Source organism: Lissotriton helveticus, chromosome 1_1, assembly GCF_964261635.1.
Source record: "Lissotriton helveticus chromosome 1_1, aLisHel1.1, whole genome shotgun sequence".
Lineage (NCBI taxonomy): Eukaryota > Metazoa > Chordata > Amphibia > Caudata > Salamandridae > Lissotriton > Lissotriton helveticus.
The window spans coordinates 538,538,999-538,563,794 of record NC_136057.1 but is presented as its reverse complement, the minus strand read 5'-3'; the positions used below and the strand labels follow the sequence as shown (position 1 = coordinate 538,563,794).

At 43.2% G+C, this 24,796-nt stretch overlaps 2 protein-coding genes across 2 annotated transcripts in view; one reads left to right on the top strand and one right to left on the bottom strand.

The window, feature by feature from the left end:
• The window catches only part of DERA (deoxyribose-phosphate aldolase), a 269,417-nt gene extending 256,653 nt beyond the window's left edge, over positions 1–12,764 (bottom strand). The window contains exon 1 of the mRNA XM_078674029.1: positions 12,650–12,764. Coding sequence (XP_078530155.1) covers positions 12,650–12,680 — 31 coding nt within the window. The 5' untranslated portion in view covers positions 12,681–12,764. The remainder of the gene's footprint in view (positions 1–12,649) is intronic.
• Positions 12,765–13,359: 595 nt separating this feature from the next.
• STRAP (serine/threonine kinase receptor associated protein) overlaps positions 13,360–24,796 on the top strand; it is a 184,429-nt gene continuing 172,992 nt past the window's right edge. Inside the window, exon 1 of the mRNA XM_078674028.1 lies at positions 13,360–13,642. Coding sequence (XP_078530154.1) covers positions 13,531–13,642 — 112 coding nt within the window. The 5' untranslated portion in view covers positions 13,360–13,530. The remainder of the gene's footprint in view (positions 13,643–24,796) is intronic.

Here is a 24,796-nt window from a genome sequence, read left to right as displayed (position 1 = left end):
AAAAATATTGATAACGGATAATCAGTGTAACCAGTTTCAATAGGATTATGGGAAACAAAAACAAACAAGCATTGGCAAAGCCAGACGGTCTGAAATTAGTGGTCAGCTTTTTAGTTATGTCATTGTGTGACTTGTTTATGCATGGTTTTTGTAAAACCTTATTGGGGAGGGAGCTGCTAGGCCCTCACTATTATAACAAACATTGGCAAAAGCAAAAATAGTTTTTGGTCTCAAAAAGAACACACTGCCACTGTAGTTACTGGCAATGAACAAAAATACTATATGTGTCGATATGCTTCTTCTGAAAGAACAGAATGCTGTCAACTCACAGTAAAGCCAGCCGAAAAAAACTTTAAGAAACACAAAAGGTCACGGTCAACGCCAGACCATATTAGGGGCCCAATTATTAAATAAAGTCTTAAAAGTGCACCCTTGCATTAAGGGTAGTTATGCGGCTTTCGTGAATTCCCAAGAATTTACAGAAGTAGGACAATAAATAGTACTCCTAGAAAATATTTGTGAACTGCATTTTTGTATGGGCAATATGCATGTGTAGATTTGCTCATGCGAAAATCTGAGTGTTTGCAAGTTCACTTTCCCTCCAACCACTTTTTTCCTAACCCTGGAAGAAGGTTTACGTCTACCATTGTCAGGAGTACATTTCCAACATTTCTCTGTATGTGAATATATTAGAAAAGAGTTTTTGATACCCTTAAAACATTCAAGTTAGTAGGTTTGCACCGACTCAAAAGGGAACTCTGACCCTGGAACTATTGCTTACCACTACCTTCAGCCCCAGTATGTAGATCTGCGGAAACCTGGCAACATAAGGGGATTGCAAGTATTCAAACACTACTATGGTATGAGCCCTGGCATAATCAAGGAGGCTATATCAGAACTCTTTTATATAATGAGATTGCGACCATAATTTGTCTCTGCAGTACATGGCACCAAGTGGGCAAGTGGATTTTGTTACAGGACAAGTAGATTTATGAAGCAACCTGCCCCATGGACAAGTAGATATTTTATTAAATTCCACATCCCTGCTGCAAAGGGACATGTTTTAACATGGATGGAGGTTGATTTTTGAATTTTCGTTCATGCAGAGTTGGCAACCTTAAGGAGATTGTTGTCAACTAGAAGGAGAATGAATTCTAGTTTTTAATAACTGGGCTTTGTGGCCCCATGCTTGTACCAGTGGGGTTATCAGCCAGACTACCCGACTGTTGCCTCCAATCACTATAACTTGGAGTTAGGCTTTTGTTTCATGCCTTTCAACCACTATTAATTAGAGCAGCCATGCCAAGTACCAGGCATCAGTAATTAGACTACAGTATTATAGTGCTGGTGTCTGCATCACTGCACTAAAATGCATTTGTCACACATTATGGTGCCCCTGGGACCACTCCAAGAGGCCCTCTTACCAAGGTTGCATTTAAACACCCAAATGCTAAAATTGTCTTCTCTGGTAATGCCAGCACTGCTAGTGCTGCCCACAGTCTGCTCTAGTCTCGCACAAATAAAAAATACATTATGCATTGGTGAATGTGTGCTGTTTTAACTGGCATTGACGATTAGGCAAGAGCCCGGTCTTCAATCAAGCCCTGCCGCCCTTCTGAGTATCTGAGCTGACCATGTGGCCGGTTCTGCCTGTGGTCACAGGGGTGATTAACATTAACAAATCTAAACGGCACGGTCTCTGCCCTCATGTTGATGAGGGTGAAGTTGCACTCTTTGTGTATTTTTGTAACTTGCATTTTATATGGCGAACTGTGTGAAAAAACAAACAAGCAGTGAAGAGCCAGCGGTGAAATAAGCTAGCCGTGCTGCCCGCTCTAGAAGAGCCAACTCTCTGCAAGTAGAGGAATTAGTGAGGTGTATTTGTAGCCTTCAGGCATGAAAAGAAATCTGTGTTGTTATTTTACGGCTACGACTCAGCTCAGCCAGAGGACTCTTGCAGTGCGGTTGACAGAACTAAATGAAAAGATGCCCCAAAATGCGACCCCAATAGCAGAATGCAGCACTGCAAAGTGTAGTGTTTTGCGAGTTTTATGATGGAACCCTTTTGGCGCTAAATGGACTCTGTAGAGCTGTGATGTAGGTGTCAAAGGTGTAGAATGTTGAGTTTGAAGTTACAGGCACATGATTAAAGACATGTAACACTATGCTTCGAGTGTGGCATAGTTATTGGCAGATACCCAGGCTGGGGAAGATGTACAACTGCCAACGAGATAGGGGATAAGCAAACCCAAAGAAAGACGTGCTCTCTGATAGAGTTTGCTGTGTTCCAAGCAAGCTGCTCATACATGCCACATCATCACTGTTGAATTATGGAATCGACGCTTCATGCATGTGGAATCAAAGTGTTGGAATGGGTAAATACAATGTCAACAAATACCATGATATGTGCAGCCCGACAACGGCCATACCAATAAATGTGATGTCAACCTATGCCATAACTTGCATTGGCATAACAATACTAATGCCCATAAATGCAATGTCAATGTATGCCATAATCTACGCCTGCACCACAGTGACGATACCAGCAGGAGCAATGTCAGTGTATGCCCTAATCCATCTTCGAATGACACTGTTGTTAACAGTAAAAGCAATATTGATGTACGCCATGATTTAGGAATGCATAACTATGTCAATATCAGTAAAGACAATATTGATGTACGCTATGACAACTGTACACACAATGTTGAGAATGTCGATAAAAATTATACCAGTGGCTGCCATATTATAACGAACTTGTGATATGGCTGTTGGATTTACCCAAGGTGACCTCCCCATCAACCCAGAGTCAGAGATACGTGGTCAAGCAGGTCCTACAACCAACACCCATGCCTATCGAATAACTGGTCACAGCTGGGGAGTCTCTTAACCTAAAGACACACGTGCGCCCAGGGAAAACCCAGATCTATCCCACAGATAGTCAACCACATACAGAACCGAGGAGATTAGCCCCAATAAAACACGTTTGGCCAAAGGCGTGTGTTGTAAACGGTATTTAAATTAAGACAGTAATCGGTTCATTGCGTCCAAATTCTTCTGTATTTATTCTTCCATAGGTTTATGCAAGGAGCCCATCCTCAGACAACTTCTACCTCTGCAATCCAGTAACTGACTGGTGAAAGAAACTGACCAATCAGTGCTCTGTACCACAGAAAGTGGATTGTCCTTCAGAAGATGCAATATTACATCTGAGTATAGGATGCTATACAAAACAGCAATAAGCACATAGCAACAAGCGCATGCAAGTATGTGCATTTAAATCAATACAAAACATTTCCCCTCCTTTTATATATTTATTTTTTTTAAAGAAAGAAAGCAAAAGAAGAAAAAATATATAAATAATAATGCAATAACATGCAAGCTTAAATAGAAAAGGCTTACAGATAAACTGTTTTTTGTGTGTTTTTTTAACTCTGCCAATCTTAGTTTTAACACTTCTACTATTAAGGGCAACAGTAATATCACAGTCATCACAAGTAATTTACCTTGGTTGACAGCAGACACACCACTATTGACCCTGATAATATCCCGATTGGCAGGTAACTCAACTTCCAAAGTCGGACAACTGCTATATTCCACAAAGAGATGAATTATTGTCCTGAATACCGGAACATTTGTTTCCCATGTCCTACGTAGTATCAGTCAAGGCCGGTAGAAACAAGTTTTGCGTTTGATGTTGTTGTAATGTGTTTCTCACAATAGTACTTTGAAACTCACTTAACAAAACCAAATTCCTAATTGCCCATCAACGTCCATCTTCTAACAGAACAGATAAATGTGCAACCTTGACTACTTTAATAGGTCCATAATAATTGAACTCAACCTCGGACCTTCTAGGTCGCATATCCCTTAACATGACCCAAGATCCTTCCTTCACAACTCCCATGGCTGGAATTTGTTTTGGTCACGATATGCAAAGATTCTACTTTGTGCATTCTGCACTTTTGCCAGGTGGGACACAATCCTGTATTGTATAATCTGGCCCTCAACAAGAAAAAGTTCGACACACCTGTGATGGAGCAGGGATTTCGCAAATAGAAACCGGCCCCAGATTAACACCCCTATAATACATACTAGAAGTGTGCAATGGAAACTAACATCCAAATCACATGAAACACACAGGAAACCGCTTTGCGCACGTATGCACTAATGTGAAATAATGCATGAAAGAATTAAGCCGCATTTTACATTGCACTTTGAAAGGAACAAGAAATAATGCATGACTAGGCCGCATTTCGTATTTTGCTTTTAAAAATAATAATAAATAATGCCACTTTTGCTTAAAGCTTTGCTAGGGAAAATACTAACATGGGATAGTGCAAAGGTGGGTGGTAAACACTGAAAAGTGCATTTAATTTAATTAATAAATGCCTGTGTTTTGTTCATCATAGTTAAATGAACGGGACTGAAATGCCTAAAGTTGACATGATAGTTGAGCTGGAGGGAAAAACATTAAATAATAAAGAAAATAGACAGAAAAGGCTGAGCTTGGCAGAAGAGGTGCAAAGGTCCAAGGTCAATCAGCTGAGAAAGACATTGTTTGCCTGCCAAGAAACTAGACTGGCCATTGGACCCAAAGTCAGCGTCTATACTTCTTCCATGGACACAGCGGAGAGGGGACTCATGAGAACTATGAAAATGTTGCATATAAAATGAACAAATGCATTTGCATTCACTAGTCGTGAATTACGTGATGGGAATGTTGGAATAAATAAGAGGCCTTAGAATCATAATATAACTGGGGGTGCCTTTGTGGGTGTGGTTTAGCGTAAGGAGGCAACAGGACAGAGGGGTGATGCGTCGCTGTCCGTCAGTTTGCAGAGAGGCCTAGCTGTTCCTGTCCCGTTCCTGATTCCTGAAATCTTTGTTCCCTACCTCTATTTCAGGGGACCGCCACTACCTCCTTGGCCGGGGGCGGGGGGGGTATTTCACTGATCCTTGGGTTAGTATTATCCTTCCATCTCTACTTTGCATAATCATTTGCAAATTTATTTTTGTCTCTGACACTTATGTCTCTTTGTCTATCCCCTCCGTCATATGTATAATGTTTTACAGTATTTGCTGAAACATATGTCTCTTCATCTATCCACTCCTTCATATGCATATTGTTCATTTGATGAAGAGTATGACACTGTTTTTGTATTTGCTGATATTTTTTTCTCCCTCGTGAGTTTTATTGTTTGCATTTGTAACCTGTATGCGATGAGCATTAATTATTCACATTTATTTGAGGTAAACGTTATTAATCATACAGAGAGTCTGCGATTATTTAGCTAACTAGATAGTACTATTATTACCATCCACTACTCAACCAATTGGTCCATCGACCAGAGGAAAGAGAGTTGATAAACAGGTTTAGTTAAATTTTGACGTCATTAAAACTTGACCCCCAGAGCATCAGGGATTTGGGTGTATGTGTATAGGCCATTTGTATGTGATGTTATCGAGTATTGATCCCTGATTAGGTGTTGCGCTGGATCACCTGTGACACTATGAGTAGTAGTATGGTATGCCCAGACTTGGTCTTGGACAAATTTAATAACATCTTTACCGCACGTGAGAGCCATTTGAATGCCTTCTTTTAACAGCTGTTTAGCCCTCTTGACAGCACCATTAGAGTGAGGTGAGTACAAAGCTATATTACAGTATTTGATACCTTTGTCTTTTAGAAAAGGCCTCCATAGACGCAGACACCAGTTGTACCCCGTTATCCGGGATAACTTTCTAAAGCGAATACTTTGTCCAAACATTTAATAACTACTGGTGTTGATGTTTCTTGCACAAAATCATAATATAACCATTTTGAGTAGTAGTCTATCAGCACTACTTGATATTTAGCGTCAAAAGGTAATGCCATAAGAGGACCAGCTAAGTCCAGCTCCTCTTTACACCATGGGACGTGAGGCAAGGGTGTGGAAATTAAATGGGTGCCCTTTGTCTTCCAATTATTGTTAGATAGAATGCATTTGTGGAAATTACTTACAAATGTGCCAACATCCCTGTCCATATAAGGCCACCAGAAATAACATCATAATGTTTTCTTTGTGGATGTAGCTCCTAAGTGATCTTTATGGGCCAACTCAATTACTTTGGCTCTTAAACATTTGGGAATCACAATCTTTTCTGCCCTCATAAGTATGTCATTTTCTACTGTTAATTGATCAGCTAATTAGCAAAATACATACAAGTCACCCTTAAAATTCCTTATAGAGGGCCAACCTCGTTGGACAAATGATTTGACTTCCTTGAGAACAGTGTCATTATCGCATTCCATTCAGTTTCAGTGACTGACCCATTGCACTTAAATACAATATCAGTGCTATCTACCACACGTTCATTTCTGAACATGTCTACCTCAGCATCTTCTCCTTGTTCGATTATAGGCAGCCTAGATACGCAATCTGCTCTAGACTTAGTGCTTCTAGGTATATATTTAACTTCAAAATTATACTCTTGCAATTTTTATAGAATTCTGATAAGCCTTTAAGGCGCACATGACGTGCCCTTATCACATAATAAGTACATTAATGGTTTATGATCGGTACACATGTGGAAACTAGCTGAAATGGCTGTTCGCATCGGCTGAAGCCATTTTGGTTTTTGGCAGCCATTTTAGTTAGCCATGTGCTTGCAATGTGCTTTCTCCCTCGTCACTATTGCCTGCCCTTGTATTCTGCTTAAGTCATCAGTTACAGTTAACTCCTTCAGTACTGAGCCAGAGCACTGCACATGCTCGGAAAGGCCTAGCTGGTAGAATGCACCTACTCTTAGTGTATAACTGTCAGGGTATTTTAACTGATGTCAGCAACTCTGTTACTCCTCCTACTTTGTTGACTAAGTATTTTCTGTTAGTCCTTATTGGAGCTCGTGAATGTTTTTTTTTTCCTTTGAAAAATGATGTTACATAGTCCGATTGTGAAAAGTAGAATGCACAAGGGTTCCCAATGTTAGGAAAGATGCCCGTGTGATCCTCAGCACGCATTTTGAAGGAAAATATTGCTTTATAGGAGTTTGTTTGCCACAATAGGTTTTGCTGGAGAAATTCATGTACCCACTATGTTGAGGTTTTGTTAGTTATTTATGTAATAGGAATCCTTGTTAAATTAGCAGTTTTAGATTTTCCTGCTACGCCTATAACATGAGAGCATGGTCCTAAGCATAAAATATAGGTGTTTTTACCTAAGAAAAATCATTTTAGAAGTGCCTGCAGTCCTGTACAAGTAGTGCAAGGTTATGACTTATGAAACACAAGCTTGTTAAGACAAGATGCACAAAAGAATGATTGTTCTAAGAATTCCCTTTCTTGAGGTTCTTAAGATGAATTATATAGGAATACAGAAATGTAAGGATTTAGAGTATGTCTGTATTGTTTTTATTTTCTCTCAGAATTTAGTAAATAAACATAGACATCCTTGGCTGCTTTAAATAGTGTAACGTTTTACTCTTGTCAGTTCACCAAAAAGTTCCTTTTATACTCGCTAATGGGTCATGGGTGTTTTTTACTCTCAGATAGATTATGTGGTTCTTGGGTGCCTTGCTAATGTATGGGGCGCCCCAAGCCTAAAAAAAGGATTTGGAAATAGTGTATCCTCTCTGTTGATAGATTATTTGTATGCCTTGTCTAAAGATTTTTTGTTCTGACTACCAATAGATATCTGCTGCTCTACAACCATTGCCATAGGGGTCCAGACATCAGATCCAGCCTGGAGAGTCAGCGCCAGTCCAGTTTGAAGCCAAGGTGAAGGGAACCAGCCCAGGCGTTGCTGGCAACTATAACAGCAGTGAAGGTGGAAGATTGGAAGAAGTGTGTACCCCTGTCACTGTCTTGGCCGAAAGATGGGTCACAAATCAGGATGGAAAATTCTTTGCGGGGATCCAGTTTTTGATGCCCAGATGAGACAGTCACAGACCGACAAGGACGGCAAGGAGGCTTTTGCTTGAGGTGACCCCCTTTAAACCAAGGGTTGCTTCAGATATCCCAGCATCATGCCTCTGAGTCCTGGTTCCCAAGTGAATGCAAGTCTGCACCTCTATTTGTTGATCAAGAGGTACCAGGGCATACTGGGTACAATCTGTGGCCCCGACAAAAGAGCAGTGCGCCAGCGGAGCAATACCGGAGTTAGGGAAGGACTTGAGTTCAGGGTACAGGTGCTGTGCCTTTGGTATCTGTTAGATTAAAGTGAAGAATACTGGCGCACTGCCTGAGACACTAGGACAGGATTGTGGTTTTCTTCTTCAAACTGGGCCGTGGTTGTTTTCTTGAGTTGCAAGTTGTGCAGCTCCACCGTTTTGATAAATAATAGGAGCCTGCCTGTGAGGCTCAGACAGACACAGGGAGAAGACTCCCCTCTGGCTAGTTGTACAGCGGCTTCTATTTCTTCAAGTACTTTTTAGCAATGTACCCCTGTGGTCGTCCCAGTTTTGAGGAGGATCAGCCCATTGCGGCTCCTTGTCCTAATTCCCATGGCCCAGTGTGGTCCTCCTGGTCTCCTGGAGCGAATATAGTTTTTGTAATGATCCTTGTATTTACTTTAATATTATCATTTGGAATAATGTTTATTCTGCAAGAGAAACTTTTTTTTAACAGTTGACAAATATTACTTTGCCCGCCTCTTGAGCATATCAAGTGATACTCTAGCCCTCATAAAAAGAATACTGGAAAAGTCTATTAAAAAAATGTTTATTATTAAGATATTATATTAGACGTGTTGTTGGCTATTCTAAAATTGAAATAGATATTCACTGAAATATATCGGAGCCCTGAAACTTAGAATTGGACTGGATGGTTTGGGGATTTACTTTCTGCTTGGGGTTGAAAAATATTGATAGTTCTGTTTGTAATAATAGCCATTATTCTCTCCTGCTATCTGTGTGTTCATTATGACCCAATGCTCTGTTCCCCATGTACTCCTACTTGTATCTTACCAGTTAAACAAAATGTTCAAAAGTAAATGCCCACCTAGCAATGGATCAGGATATTAATGGATTATGAGGATAGATGTTCAGGATAACTTCCATGTTTCTATTAATTCATAGCGGATGTCTTCAGCTAATGCTAAAACGGCCATCTGTGGAAACGAGCTGAAATGGCAGTTAGCATCAGCTGAAGCCATTTTGGTTTTTGGCAGCCATTTTAGTTAGCCGTGTGCTCGCCATGTGCTTTCTCCCTCTTCACTATTGCCGGCCCTTGTATTCTGCCTAAGTCATCAGTTACAGTCAACTCCTTCAGTACTGATCCAGAGTACTGCACATGCTCAGAAAGACCTAGCTGATAGAATGCACCTGTTCTTAGTGTATAACTGTCAGGCTATATTAACTGATGTCAACAACTCTGTTACTCCTCCTACTTGGTTGACTAAGTATATTCTGTTCGTCCTTATATGTGTAATAATTATTTGAGTGCACACTTGTACTGCCTCTTTTTGAGTCTTCATACTTACTCGGCAATAAACTGGCCATAAAAGGCCATTGGTTTCTGTACTCTTTGGACTGTCTCATACAGTGGCCTTAGGGTACTGTATTGATGCAGTCTCCCTCATGAGAGATTAATAAAATTGTTATTTTGATATTCCAGCTTCCGTGCCAATCTCTTCGTTGTTGGTTTAAGGACCAAGTGCATCAGTGAACCCCTAAAAAAGGTTTTTCTTTCTACAAATAAGGTGATAAATGTGCCCCAGAGGTAAATTCAGAATTTTTATATCGCCCAGGCATAGGCAAGTGCCTCGCTTTCAATATTACTATACTTCATTTCAGTAGGAGATACAACCCTGAAAGCAAAAGCTACTGTAGCTTCAGAAGTTCCTGTTTTTTGACATAACAAACCTCCTAAGCCTACTGCACTGGTATCCACTGTAACAATACACTTGTGACCACTGACATACGTTGTTAACGCCGGGACATGGTATAGGATATTTTGGATATCTTGGAAAAACACTTTGTCCCATTGAACCCCAACACAACTTTTCTTCCTTCTGCAACATCATTTTAAGAGGTTCCATAAGAGTGGCATACCCACAAACGAATCTTAAGTAATAATCACTTAGATGCTTCTTTTAGGGCCTTGACAAGGTCTGCTTTGGGTTTAAAGCCTTGTACAGTGATGTAATGTCCTAAATACTCCACATTATCCGTTAAGAACTTGCACTTGTCCTTTGAAACAGTCATGCCATATTTAGACCAGATGATTAGAACTTTCTCTAAAACGCTGTTGTACTCTAAAACATCTTTAGCAAATATTAGGATGTCGTCCTGGAATGAAAAACTCCATGTATGTCTTTGAATAATGTGAACATCAATTTCTGAAAAATGCTTGCCGCCAATGCAAGTCCGAACAGCCACCGTAATACTTGAAAGCTACAAAGGGAGTGATGAAAGTACGAAGAGTTTGAGACTCTTTTTTAAGCAATACCTGATGATATGCTGCCTTTAAATCAATGTTACTGAAAATGTTTGCCCCTTCTAAAGTTGAAATTAGCTCATTAATTTTGGGAAGTGGGTGACAACCAACTACAATATTTTTGTTTAAGGAGCGCAAGTCCGCACAAAAACAGATTTTTCCATCCTTCTTCTTGGCTATTACTACCGCACTGACCCATTCAGCAGCATTTGCTGGTTCAATTATATTCTCAGAGCATAATTGATCTAAGTATTGTCTTAACTCATTCCTGACAGACAGTAGCACATCCTAACTTTGCACTTGACTGGCATGGCACCTGGTTCAGTGTTCGGAACCCCAGAATGTGGAATGTCCTTCAGAAGATGCACTATTACATCTGAGTACAGGATGCCATACATAACAGCAATAAGTACATAGCAACAAGCGTGTGTATTTAAATCAATTCAACAGTGTGCCCTCCCAAAATACCACAAAGTTAGATGCCATATGTAGTTAGGAACACTCAGCCAATCACGATACAATATGTACACTGCACAAGGTGATCAGGCGCTCACCAGACAGCTGGACACGCACACACTGGCCCACACTAGCTCTCCCCAAGGTCGAGAGCCATCTGTGTCCCCCTTATAAGATAGCTGTACTCAGGGCTCGAGTCGGGTGTCCACACGGGTGGACGGCGTCCCCCCCGCTCTTTTCACAGGGTGGACGCCGTCCCCCTGCCAAGAAGCTGGGCCCCACAGAAATATGCTGAATGTGTCCCGGTGTAATTTTCAGACACTGGGACACGTTCAGGAAGTGACGTCATGAGATCATTTGCATATTGTCCGTCCCCCCCACCTCTTTTTATAGGACTTGTGCCCTGGCTGTACTTGTTATTTATGACTATGATGCTTTTCAAAGAATGTTGAAGTGTTTTAGTGTACCGACAAAATCTATATATGTGTAGCCAAAACTTCTATACTCTGTGACTGTATTCAGACGCGCCTCTGCCGATACTCTCCCGGCCGCTACGTTTAATTAAACCAAACTTGTTCCTGTTTTGCCAAACACCTCTTGTCTTCTCATTTATTTAAGGTACATTCATACTCGAGCAACAAACGTATGGTTTGTCTTAAGGATCTCGATAAGCAAGAGGTGATGGGGAGCCCTAGAGACGTCGTAGAGTCCCTTATGTTTGACTAATCTGTAGCAAGCCTAAAAAGAACAGTAGTGGTCTGCAACACAACAAAGCTAGTTTGAGGATTGGCCAGAAGTCAGTGGGCACTTTGCAGAGACAGGTCCAACAACTGCTGGGGGTAGACAGGACTGAGGCATGAATGGTAGTCGGCCCTGGGCGCAGAATCATGCAAAAATTAATTGTTTCATTGATGACAGCTACGTAGGAGCTTATACATCCTTTATTTAGGCTTCCAACTTTTAGTAATCTGCATTTGGTAGATCCTGGGAGATGAAAGAGGGCCATGCATGCGTCATACAATTTCAAATAAAAGTATGCTCAGAACTTATTCTTTATTAGTTTTGTGGATTACCCATTGCTTAAACCCGTCCAGCACAGCCTGCACCCCCTGTCCGCCCTCTCAGAAATACCATACAGGCTACTGTTAAAATGGTGCTACTGTGCCTTACGGTTTGCATGTCTGAAGGCCTCAAGGATTCATTGTCTGATGTCATGTGACGGCTGTCACTTTAAGACAAACACATGCTTACTCGTGTGTGGGAGGTAGAATAGGCACATTTCGCTGCAAGATGTAAGGGACCTTACCTTTCAGGGGTTTCAGCAGGTTTAAGAACCTTTTACAGCTTCTTATAGCCCAAAGTCGAAACTTTCTGGTAGATATGTCTTGACTTCCTTGCTTGGTTTTCCACGTGAGAAAGTCTACCTCAAGTGTCACACGGTAGAATGCCACTCGTAAGTACCTTGAAACCATGGAAATATCATACATAAGCATTCTAAAAACTTGCAGCTATGCACGAGGGAGAGGTGGCGCTTGTTCAAACATAGACTTTACATCCCGGAGCGCACCACATGCATAGACCATGGCTTGATAGATACATGTTGTCCTTTTGACGTGCGTCTATATCTGTCATCACTAAAACGACTATTCTGGAGCCTGAATTTTTCTTTATGGGGATAATTCTTCTCTTCTTGCTGAACTGCCGATTTTTTTTCTTTTGACAGTTTGTTTGAGCATGCTATCAGACGAAGTATGATTTGGGGCCGTCAATGCTACTTACCTAAAGGAATACCTTGGTTCCTGGCGGACATAGCTGCAGCTGTGCAATCTCTGGTCCGCACTATGTACCAATGACAGACCTTGCTGGCACCGCTTCCTGCACGCCCCCTGCACGATACGAACCTTAATACCAACGCGAAGCATCGATGGCGGCCATGTTGGAAGGGCTTCCCTTTTCTGAAAATGTAACTCACTTAAAAGCAACACAGTTATCCTCTAAAAAATTCATAATTTCCATCAAATAAATGATGCAGTAGTGACGAGAGCCGCAATAAGCTTTTTCGTGTGTCCTGTCAGATCAACATGCTGCCCAAAATAATTTCAAACAAGTTAGTCCACTTTCGTGGTTGTGACAGAAGAGCCACACTCCAGCTCTTCGATCGACGCTCAACAAATCGGGATGGAGAAAGGAGAAACTGCCACAGAAGCATGGGGGCTCGTGCATGACTGTAGCACGGCGGCAAAATGCAACCTTTCTCCCCATAGAGCACGCAAAACAGTATCTACGCGGTACGTTTCTGTGTGTGAAAGGTTCAAAAGGGGCGATCATGCTACAATAAAAAAAGGACTTTTATTGACCTAAGCGAGGAGAATATGAATTGTTTCAAAAATACCCTAATACATTGATAAACTTGTACACCCAACATGGCCACCACCATTGCGAGACACTTCTTATGGACGCCTTCTACTCTTGCATGTCTTGCGTGTAGTGACACACTCCGCTCCTCCTATTGCTGCTGCCGCAGTGTATTCGTAACTGACGGCGCCTGACGCTCTGCACTTCCGGCTGCGTGCACCTTTCCTCGCCGGTGGTTGTGTTGTTCTGCCGATTTCTTACCCGTCGCTTTCTGCGTTTCGCGCAGCCTACCTTCTACAGCAGTCATGGCAATGAGGCAGACTCCGCTCACCTGCTCCGGACACACGCGGCCCGTGGTGGACTTGGCATTCAGCAGGATCACTCCTTACGGATACTTCCTGATCAGCGCATGCAAGGGTGAGAACTGCCGGCATAGACCTAATTAAAGCCCACAGTAAATGCTCACAAATACCTTTTCACGCCGCCTCGCTCAGAGCCTGTATGTAGACCCTACTTGTCAGCAAGGCCTCATTTGGTTACTCTCTTTGTCTTTTGAATCGTGTTCACCTTTCTAAATACAAAAGGGCCATTTGGAATTCCTTAGTGTGACCCCTATTAGAACTGTCATAAAATGGCTTGCTTTCTTTGATTTTAGTTGTATCCCCTTGTCAAAAATCTTCGTTTTTCCTCATTGTAGAGTAATCAGATCGACGATTATGTCATAGTGCAATACATTAGGCAGCCGCCTCCCAAAACAGTGTCTTAAAGAGCCCCCTGTAGCATTTCCTTTCAAATAACACGACACTGGAGTATATCGTTAGTATATTTATTACCAATCCCTGCTTGATATGGTTGACAGCAGCTCCCAGCAACATCTGCCTAACATTCCATACCCAACCATATATAAAAGAAACTACAGAACACTTACCAGGTAATGCATTCTTCACATGGCTAATGGTACTTATGATCCAATAAATCTACTCCACTCCCCCAGTAAGACAGTACCCCCAAGACTTTATTACACTGAACTGTCCGATTGTAACACTGAAGCACAGTGCTACACTGAATACTGTCTTAGTCGTTCACAATACCTTAATACCTCTTACTGAAGCCCCATATTTATATGTTTGGACAGTATAGTGTTGCAAAGTAAAGACGCACACTGAGATTGTAGAAGTCGTCTCTATTGCGTCCATACACCATCACAGGTTCCAGTCAGCTGGAGTCAGCTGTGGAATGTTCATGCATTCCTGTCTGGCATGTACCAAGGGGAAGGAGGGCATTGGGGGTGCGTATCAAGTATAGATTACAACACATCTCCTTACAAAGGGAAAGGGGGTGCAGATGAAGACAAGGTTGCTTCTGGCATACAACAGTAAACCATGCAGAGGTTACTGGAATACCAACATAGTTGCACTGCAGTACCAACAATAAAGAACTAAGTGAAACAATAATTTCTTGCCCTCCTAGGCGCAGTCGTAGGTCTTAAAGATCTCCTTTGGGCTACATTGGCATTTCCCCCAATTGGAGCGCTGACCTGTGGGGGTAGGCGCCTCCCTGTGAGGGACAATTCTGTCATGCTCCAAGTTTGCCCATTGGTGAGTGTAACAACATTCCTTCCCACTTTGATTACTTTCATGGGTTCTGTAAATCTAGTGGCCTCCCTTCTGCGTTGTTTAGGAAGATCTATACAGACCCAATCGTGTGAGACTTCACATGTTTAGTCGTGTCATATCTGACCTTGTATTTAGCTTGGTGACTAGCAACACGTTCTCTGATCTTGTCTTGATTAACGTCATAGGTGTGCTGTCTCTTTAGAGGGGGGAGAGTCTGGTTTTGGGAATCCTCCCCTTAAGTGAACTGAAGGGGGACACCCCTGTGACTAAGTTCGGGGTAGTGCGGTAGGCCCAAAGTGTGCACTTGCAAGGTGTCCTCTGCCGAAATGCCTAATATCTCGGCCCGCTGTAAGCATTCTTTTACCATGCGATTCATGCTTTTTACTAGACCGTTGGCCTGTGGACAATATAGGGCGGTCTTGCGGTGGGTAATGCACATTTCAGATAGGAATTGAGACATGTTCTCTGAGGTAAATTGCACCCCGTTGTCTGTTACCAAAGTAAATGTAAATGTAATGTAGTATACTTGTAAAGCGCACAGCTGCCCCAGCAACGGGGCATCCCGGCGCTGTATAACTCTGGGGAACCCGTCCTGGCTTTCCCTGTGGGATGGTCCCTTGCTGGGAGTCCCCAAGGTGGAGCCAGGCATCCCCGGAATTGGTGGGGCCGTTGTGGAGATTAGGCAAGCTAATACCCAGAGTTGCCGAGTGGAACCCCTGATTAGAGTAAGCACCGAAGCGAGAATTATCGAGTCCGCTGACCAAGGTCCACGACCCTGCCGCGTCGGGAATTGAACCCTGGTCCCAGGCTGACTTCTGCTCTCAGGCCTGCCGCCTCTAACCAGTGAGCCACACTACTCCAAAGTGTCTGGGATACCCTCCTCAAAGAAAACATCCTTCAGGAATTTTATCATTACTTTTGTGTCAATCTGGTGCACGCACTTGTAGACAACCTACCTGGTGTGGTAGTCCACCATGACTAACAAGAACCGTTCCTTCAAAGACTTAAGGTTGAGGGGACCAATAATGTCTAGTGCTAGTTGGGACCATGGTTTATCTGGTACAGTGACAGGGGAGGTTTCCTTGTCTGTTGAATTTTGTCTTAACGGCTACATTCAAGACAGTCCCTCACTGTTCGCTCCGCCATAGTATCCATCGCTGGCCACCAGTAGTCTAATCTTATTATATTCTTTGTAAGACTGCGCCCCAGTTGACCGATATGGGCTAGGTCCACAATTTTTTGTCTCGGGGCTTCCGGTGGAACAATTTTCTCTCCCCTGCATACTGTCCCCTCTTGGATGTTTAATTCCAGTTTTACATCCCAGCACCCACTTAAAGCAGTGGCAACTTTAAATTTTTCATTAGGTCTCCCATTTACGATTAAGCCTTTGAGGATCTTCATTTCCTCATAATTGTGTACACACTCTTCCCGTTCTTTTTTTTTTCTTTTAGGCAAGATAGTTTCAAAATTACCTCGCCAGTTTCCACATGAGATGGATTGTCCTCCATGTCCATAGGTGCCCACCACAACATTCTTTGAACCTGGCATATACTTGACATTGAAATTGTACCCTTCCAGCCCCAAGATCCACCTTGCTATCCTGGGAGTGGTCTTTTCAGACCCTTTAGTAGGGAATGCATACATGAGGGGTTTATGGTCGGTTTTCACAGTGAAGGGAATGCCCCATAAAAAGAAGCAGAAGTGTTGGATGGCCCATGCACATGCTTCTTTTTCGACTACGGAGTAATTTGCTTCTGCTCCTTTAAGGGCGCGAGAAGCTAACGCCACCACTTGTTCTTTACAGTTGATGATTTGGGTGAGACTGGCCCCCAATCCTCTATTGCTAGCATCAGTGTACACGATGGTGGGCTTAGTGGGGTCAGATCTGCCCAACGATGGGACAGTGGCAATACACTACTTCACTGTGAAGAACGCCTCTTGACAGTCCTCACTCCACACGAAAGGAGTCCTTGCTTTGAGCAAGGCTCTTAGTGGTTCAACAATACTTGCGTAATTCCTGACAAACTTAGCATAGTATTCTGACAGCCCCAAGAATGACTTCAAATCTTCCACACACCCTGGAGCAGATGTCCAGTGAATGGCTTCTACTAGGTCAATCTTTGGTTTAGTTCCATCTTGGGAAATGGTATGGCCTAGGTACTTCACAAAGCCTACACTTGTCTCTCTTTAAGGTCAAGCCTGCCTCTTTCAGTTTGGTAAGAACCACCCTCAAAATGGTGTTATGTTCTTCCAGGTCTTTGCCGTAACTGAGGATATCATCCTGAAAGCACATGGTGCACTGGGTGTTCTTTAGTACATGCTGCATGATCCTTTGGAAGGCAACGGCTGCCGAGGCCAATCCAAAGGGCATGCGCTTGTACTGGAACGCTCCCAGCGGGGTTATGAAGGAGGTCAAGTAGCATGAGTCAGGGTGTAGCTCTACCTGATGGTAGGCGGACGAGAAGTCTAGCACACTGAAACAGCTAGCGTCTTTGATTAAGGTGAGGACCTCGTAAATGTGTGGCAAGGGATGCCTATCCACCCATATGTTGCTGTTCAGGTCCCTCAGGTTCTCACATACCCTGATCTCCTTGCTGGACGCCTTTGTCGTAAGAACAATGGGGGCCATCGATTGCAAGCTTTCTATGGGCTCAATGACACCTTGTGACAGGAGTTTATCTAATTCTGCTCAGGAGGGGTTCTTGCATCATATGAGTTATGGGCCTAACCTTGTGGGCTACTGGTCTTGCATTAGCTTTAAGCTTGATAGTGTTGATAGTTCCTCAATAGAACCAGTTTGTCCGTGAAAACCTAACCTAACCTTGTGGGCTACTGGTCTTGCATTAGCTTTAAGCTTGATAGTGTTGATAGTTCCTCAATAGAACCAGTTTGTCCGTGAAAACCTCTGGAAAGTCATTGCAAACCTCTGTTCCCCCCTACTGACTGTACTACTAGGAGGACTTGGTTAGGGCTATTGTTGTCTAACTTGATGCCCAGTTCTCTCTGGTGTTTCCACCCCAACACGTTGGATCCCCTCTGTGTGATGTAGATTTTGCCCACCGTACTCCTCCCCTTGAACCCAGTGTTCATGGTTGTCATGCCTACCAAGGGTTTGGGGTCCCCATTGTTACCCTCTGGATGTATGTCTGGGGGTTGCATGCCCTGTTGCCATGCAGGGAACAACTTAGTAAATGCCTCAGCTTCCACTAGCGTATAGGGTGTGCATGAATCTTCGAAGACAGACACTCTCACTTATTATCTTGGGAATGCTCTTGCTCTATTATTATTATTATTATTATTATGGCCAAAACCGCTTTAGGTTGGTGATCTTTACACATCTGGCCAAATCTGCCGCACTTATGACAGGGACCAGATCTGGCTTGACACCCTGTAAAATTAGCTAGGTGAGTAGGGTTACTGCATCTATAAAATTTGAGTTTGGTGCCTGTGGTGAAAATACTGGGGCCTTTGTTCCTGCTTTCCTTAGAGATTTCCTGTTTGCTTATGGCATTCACTTCTGCATTTTTACCTCCGTCCCCTTTCATTGCTGCCATACAATCAGCAGTGGGCTCAAGCCCTACCGCTATGTCTATAGCTTGTTTTAGGTCAGGATTGGCGACTAAAAGCCTTTCTTGTATCCTGGTGTTGTTGGTGCATCTTACCAACGGATCCCTAATGAGTGAGTCTTGCAGGGTCTCAAATTCGCAAGTGTTGGCTAACCCTTTATGGGCGGCAATGTACGTTTTCACTTTCTCATTCTTCCCCTGTACCCTTGAAAAGAATTAGTGCCTTTCCAACACCACATTTTTTTTAGTTTTACCAAAGATTTTTCAAATCCTTCTTCCTGCCAACCACCTACCATCGAGTCCAAAGAATGGGTCGATAGGCTCTCCACTTATTTTAAAGATAAAATTGACACAATTCACAAGGCCTTTCCTAAAGAGACTGAACCTCTTAACATCAAGGACAATTACACATGTCCACCTAATCTGCCTACCCTGGAAGCTATACCCTTGCCTAATCCCCTTCTTGAATTCCACACAGTAACGGTGGGAGAAGTCACAGATAAATTAAAGAAAATAAAATCTGGTTCCCCTAGTGATCCCGCATCTGCCCAGATCCTGACAAAAGTAGCCCCTGCTATGATGACTGAAATAACGGCAATCTTTAATTTATCAATAGCCCAAGCCATCTTTCCTATGTCTTAGAAAGAAGCAACAGTAAGACACATCTTAAAAAAGAACAATGCTGACCCAGAGCAACCAGTAAATTACCGGCCTATCTCCCTTCTGCCACTCTTTGGCAAAATAATGGAATCATTAATCAACACCCAATTAACCAAACATCTAGAGGACAACATGCTACTGGACACCACCCAATCGGGCTTTAGAGCTTGCCACAGCACCGAGACCGCTCTCCTGGAGGTTGTGGATAACATCCGGCTGTCCCTGGATGCCAAGCAATCGGCCATCCTGATTTTACTTGACCTGTCGGCGGCCTTCAACACCATCTCTCATAACATCCTTCAAAAGTGGCTAGCTGAGATTGGTGTAGAGGGTCAAGCACGCAGATGGATTCAGAGCTATCTGACAGGGAGGCGGTCTAAGGTTAAAATAGGCCCGTTCTCGTCATCTTACGTGGACAATGACAAAGGTGTCCCGCAGGGTTCGATCTTAAGCCCTACTTTATTTAATATATATCTATCGCCTCTAGCTAAAGTAATCAAAGCTCATGGCTTTGAGACGGTATCTTACGCCGACGATACCCAGATTCTGATAACCCTAGGACCAAACCACCTAGATGCCAAAGTAAGATTCCAACAGTGCATGATCTCCATTCAAGAATGGATGACGACCAACTACCTAATGCTAAATGCCGCAAAAACAGAAATTCTGTTATTCGGCAAGGCCAATAAAATCTGGAAGGAAGAATGGTGGCCATCATCTCTAGGCCCTTGCCCAGCTCCAAAATACTCAGCAAGGAATCTGGGAGTCATTATTGATGACAAGCTGACCCTGTCCCAACACGTAAATAAAGTGGTTCACACCAGCATTGGGCTAATGAGAAGCCTTAGAAAAATCTTCAAGTGGATTCCACTCACTTCTCGGAAACCCCTTATTCAGGGCCTCATAATTAGTCGCCTTGATTATGGAAACGCACTGTTGGCTGATGTGAACGAAGGTCTCCTAACCAAATTCCAAACCTTGCAAAACTCTGCCGCAAGGTTAATTCTTGACCTCCCTCCCCGCACCCCTTCAGCTCCGTGCCTCAAGACTCTCCACTGGCTCCCAATAAGAAAACGCATCAAATTTAAGATCTGTTGTCTGGTGCATAAGTCCATCAATGGACAGGGACCAAAGTACCTTCAGAGAAAGCTCCAGGGCTACATCCCTGAAAGGACTCTATGTTCATCAAATAAACATTTTTTTAAAGTCCCAAAGGTCAGGACTGTCAGAAACGGGGATAGAAGTTTCTCCAAAATAGGCCCCACCACTTGGAATTCTTTACCACTATCTATTAGAACTGACCCTAATCACAAAACTTTCCGCAAGAATCTTAAAACCTGGCTCTTTTAAATCCGTTAGCTGCCCCCTGTCTCTATCTTTAGTTTCAGCAAGCGCTCTGAGACCGAACGGTGACATATGCGCTATACAAAAATAAATACATAAACATAAACAAACAAAGTGTTTTTCCAGTTTACTAACAGCCGCTAGATACACATTTTCATCATCATCACTATCCTCTTCCGCATATATGTCATATGTTTTATGCCCTTCAATTCCTAGGTTATGAAGTGGTGTATGTAACTTGCGTAAGGCTGAAAACGTTTACCCTCCTATTGCTATCAAGTAGGATTCTAGCAGCCCAAACCATTGCTTCCACTGTAGCTATGGTTCACCCACTTCGTTTAGGAACGGGGGTGGTTGCAACATGTTAGCATTTGCCATTTTAAACAAGAAATCTTAGTGATTTCCCCCCCCCCCCCCCCACCACCCGACTTCCAGTTAATGGCATTTGCTCCTCAAAAGTGAGTAAACCCGTAGCCAATGTGGTAAGGTTAATGTCGAAGGGCTTTCAGCTGTGCCCGTCAGCGTGACCAATTAGTGACAGGGGAGGAGCAGTGAACCAAATTCTTTGTAAGCTGTGCCTGTCAGCGTTGGTAAGTGGAACAGGCTGAAAGTTAATTCAATATTTAGTCCCAATAGCCTGCAACTGGGTGAAGAGAGTTAACAGCTACTCCAAAAAAAAAAAAAATTTAGTGTAGTGTCCTAGTCAGCGTTTAGGGTTCACATGAAGTACAAAGCGTGCTTTTGCCAAAACTAGTGTAGAGTCACACTGCTGAGGAGGAATGGGTTAACTTCAATCTCCTCCCGGCAGGAAGGACGCCTCTGTAAGCCCGCCCGCTGCTCCGCCTAACGAAGGCGGCGCGCAGACGCGGAAGCTGGAGCGCTGAGGCAAGGACTGAGGGCACGATTCTTCGATCGACGTATTCTCCGTGATTCCCCGATCCGCTGCGCACCTCCAACAGCCCAGCATTAAGACCACACCTTGCTGACTCTGCAGTGCTACGGGACTTGACTGAATGATTGTACCGAGCATTCACTTGGCAAAGGACGTAGCGCAAGCACCCACCGTCTCTCTATTTTTAAATGAGGTAATGCTAGTTTACTGCTTTGTCCTCCCGCATTTGCGCCTATGCCTGCGCCGACTTAACTTCTGAGGCAACACCAGGTCCACCTGCCAGTCCATCCATTGCTGCCCTTCACCTCCATGTTTGACAGCATACGGGTCCAATGACGCTGCAAGACCCGGGTTGGGTTCCAAAGGCCGCTTATACAGCTTTAAATTATGAGGGAACTATGCCTGGTCCGCGGCTAATACATACACAGTCAAATCCCTCCCCTCAGAGGTGCAGCGACCATATACTCCACAGACCCACTGGCAGCATGGCACAAACTTCAGCAATAGCCTCCCTGCAACAATGGTCTTCCTTGGATATTTCGGCTCAGTAATTTCAAGTTCCCAGGTAAGTCAGTACTCACTACTTCTATTTTCACTCATCATGAGCTGTCCTGGAGTATTCATTGGGGGTGATGGTTGCTGTCCGTCCCCACACGGTTGTTTGTCGCCAGTGTTGCAAAGTAAAGACGCACACTGAGATTGTAGAAGTCTTCTTTATTGCTTGCATACACCATCACAGGTTCCAGTCAGCTGGAGTCAGCTGTGGAATATTCATGCATTTCTGTCTGGCACATACCAGGGGGAAGGAGGGCATAGGGGGGAAGGGGCGTACCAAGTATAGATTACAACATGTACGTTAAAAACTGAAGTGCTTGTTTAACTCTGGATCCCCGAAGACTAAAACAGAGTGAGGGAATGTACAGCTTTGGATATATATTCTGAAAGACGCCGACTCAACACAGATTTTGAGTGCAAGGTCTAGAATTAAATAGGCTCATTTAGACCAGAACTCTAGTAGTATATTGGGCACATGCCGTTTTTGAGGTATTTTTTCCACCTGTTTGCATGGGCACTTAACATCAGAACCTTATGCACTCTAGCCGTGTTTCTACTGTAAAAGTACTCTCACTCAAACATTTGTACAACAGCAAATCTGTGCCAGTTGTCACACACTAATTGCCCTTTAAATGCAGGTATATAGGGTTCAGGTCAACTTTTGCTAACACTTTCTAAAAGTCACCCCCTTATCAGTCCTCAAATAGACCATCTCACTATACCTGCTGACTTCAAAAGGTGAGTTGACCAGCTGAAAATAAAGCACGCTGTCAACTTCGAAATGACTTGACACTTACCAGTTACTGAATAGACCAATCAAGCGGCATAGCAAAAGCCCCAGTCAACATTTTTTTCTTATAAAGTGCTTTCTCACTGTAATCTTCCCTATACTCTCAACTCCTTCACACCTCACAGTACGGCAATTCAGTCCTCATTTTGTATTTGAATGAATCTTTATTGTTCAATTAATTAAAATTGTTACAAACATTCTATCAATGAAACAAAAACTGGTTTAAAATCTCACCCAATAAGAATGAGTCTTTTAAAAAAGATTTAAAATAAAAATGGCTATTAGGATTATTGTCCTATCTAGCAGTAAGGTGTTGTACGTTGGACTTAAGGAAAAGTTTAATCATAGTCTCTCTTGCTTGATGGCTGACTGAGTATTGTTATAATTTGGTTTTCACTTACAGTTTGGCTCGGATTGCGTCTGTGAATTTCCATGGTCGGGCCGCAATTTGAGGTGTTTTAGTAGAGAAGCACAGGTCGGAAACTTCCCTGCAACTTTGTAGGCCAAGCAACCTACAGGTGGGGAGAACCAAGCCCTGCCGCTCACTGACTTAACTTTGGGCAACAGCACAACAGATGGAGCCAAGATTCACGGTGGTAATTGCAGAGTCGGCAAACCACTGATGGGCAAAGCGAGAAGTCTCATGTAGGTGATTCTTCCCCGAGCCAGGACTGTCAGAGCTTGCTCCAGATAGGGCTGCGGTTTTCCCATGGTGTATGCACACCCGCACATACATACCTGTAACAAACGTCTCACCCCTTGCCTAAAAACAATGCCGCTGGCCATGGAAGAACATTTAAAATAGGTTAATGAACCCACATCATTGAGTCCCTCCTACTTTTCTTGAATTTGTATGCTTATCGCATCTCCTTAAAACATTCTAGGTCTGGTTAACCATCTCATTTGGTGACACCTCCACCAGAACAAAATGCATATGATTTACCTTTTACCAGAGCTACCACCAAATTGCTTGTAAGAAAATTTTGAACACCAATGCACTTACAAGTAACAGATCAGGCCCTACAGAGCTTTATTGCGCAAAGTTAAACCCATATTCCTTCCTGCAGAAAATAGTCTTCAGCCAACTTAACTTGATGCAAGAATATAGCATACAGAACCATAGGAGGCGAAAACTGTAGTATCCTGGTTTAGATGACATGTGCCTTTTCCATTAACCTGTCTTGCTACTCAGCCTACCTGGGTGAATGGTAGAATGTTGAGTGTGTGAGGTAATATGGAATGTGTGGTGTGCCTGGTGGATGGATGACAGTTGGAAGAGAGGGCTGAGTAGCAGGAGAGCTACTCCTGGTGGGGCTTAGGAGAGACTTGAATGATACTTAAATGATTACCTGATTTAACCTTGAAAACCTATCAATAAACTATCTTCAATCTATACCACTCGGCTACAGATCATCTTATTACAAAAACGAAGTCAATATATACATTTGAAGTAGTTCAGCCATTCGTCCCATAAAACCAGCTCTTGAACTCATTCTCATCTATTTCCGCCAACCAATCCTAAAAATATTGTGGCGTGGAGGCACAAAAAATCCTACGCAGGCTTTGGTGAGTAGTAGAGACATTTATTAGCAGAAAGAAGACCTACGAAGGTGAGCTCCCATCCAGTCCAGGTCTGCAGTCAACCGACTGACCACAAGGCTCTAGAACTGCATGGGGACTCGCAGGCAGGGTCATAATGCAAAAGAGAATAAATGAACTGTTTCAAACGTAAACCCTGCACAAGGAGGACAAGCAGTGACAACATAAAAGTATGTATACCGCAAATATTCTAAGATAGAAAAAAGTTAATTTCTCAGTCACTAATTCTGGTTTTTTCCTTATAAGATACTTTTCACATCACACCTGCCCACCGCCCCAATACACAGCTGTTTACCTGTTTGAAAAAAAACAATGTGCCATACAAATGAGAACTACGTACATCGAGTTAATACTCCAGAAACTTGTCCAAAACAGGTGACCTTGACAGCGGTCACCCCCCCCTCACAACAGCCCCAATGGAAACATTCCCTATCTTAATTTTCCCCAGAAATCCACAGTGTAGTGGCCAGGACACTGTACCACCTTCATTATGGCAGTGCCGTCTGCTTATGGCTAACCTTTCTTAAGGTGCAGACTTCAGCATGTACA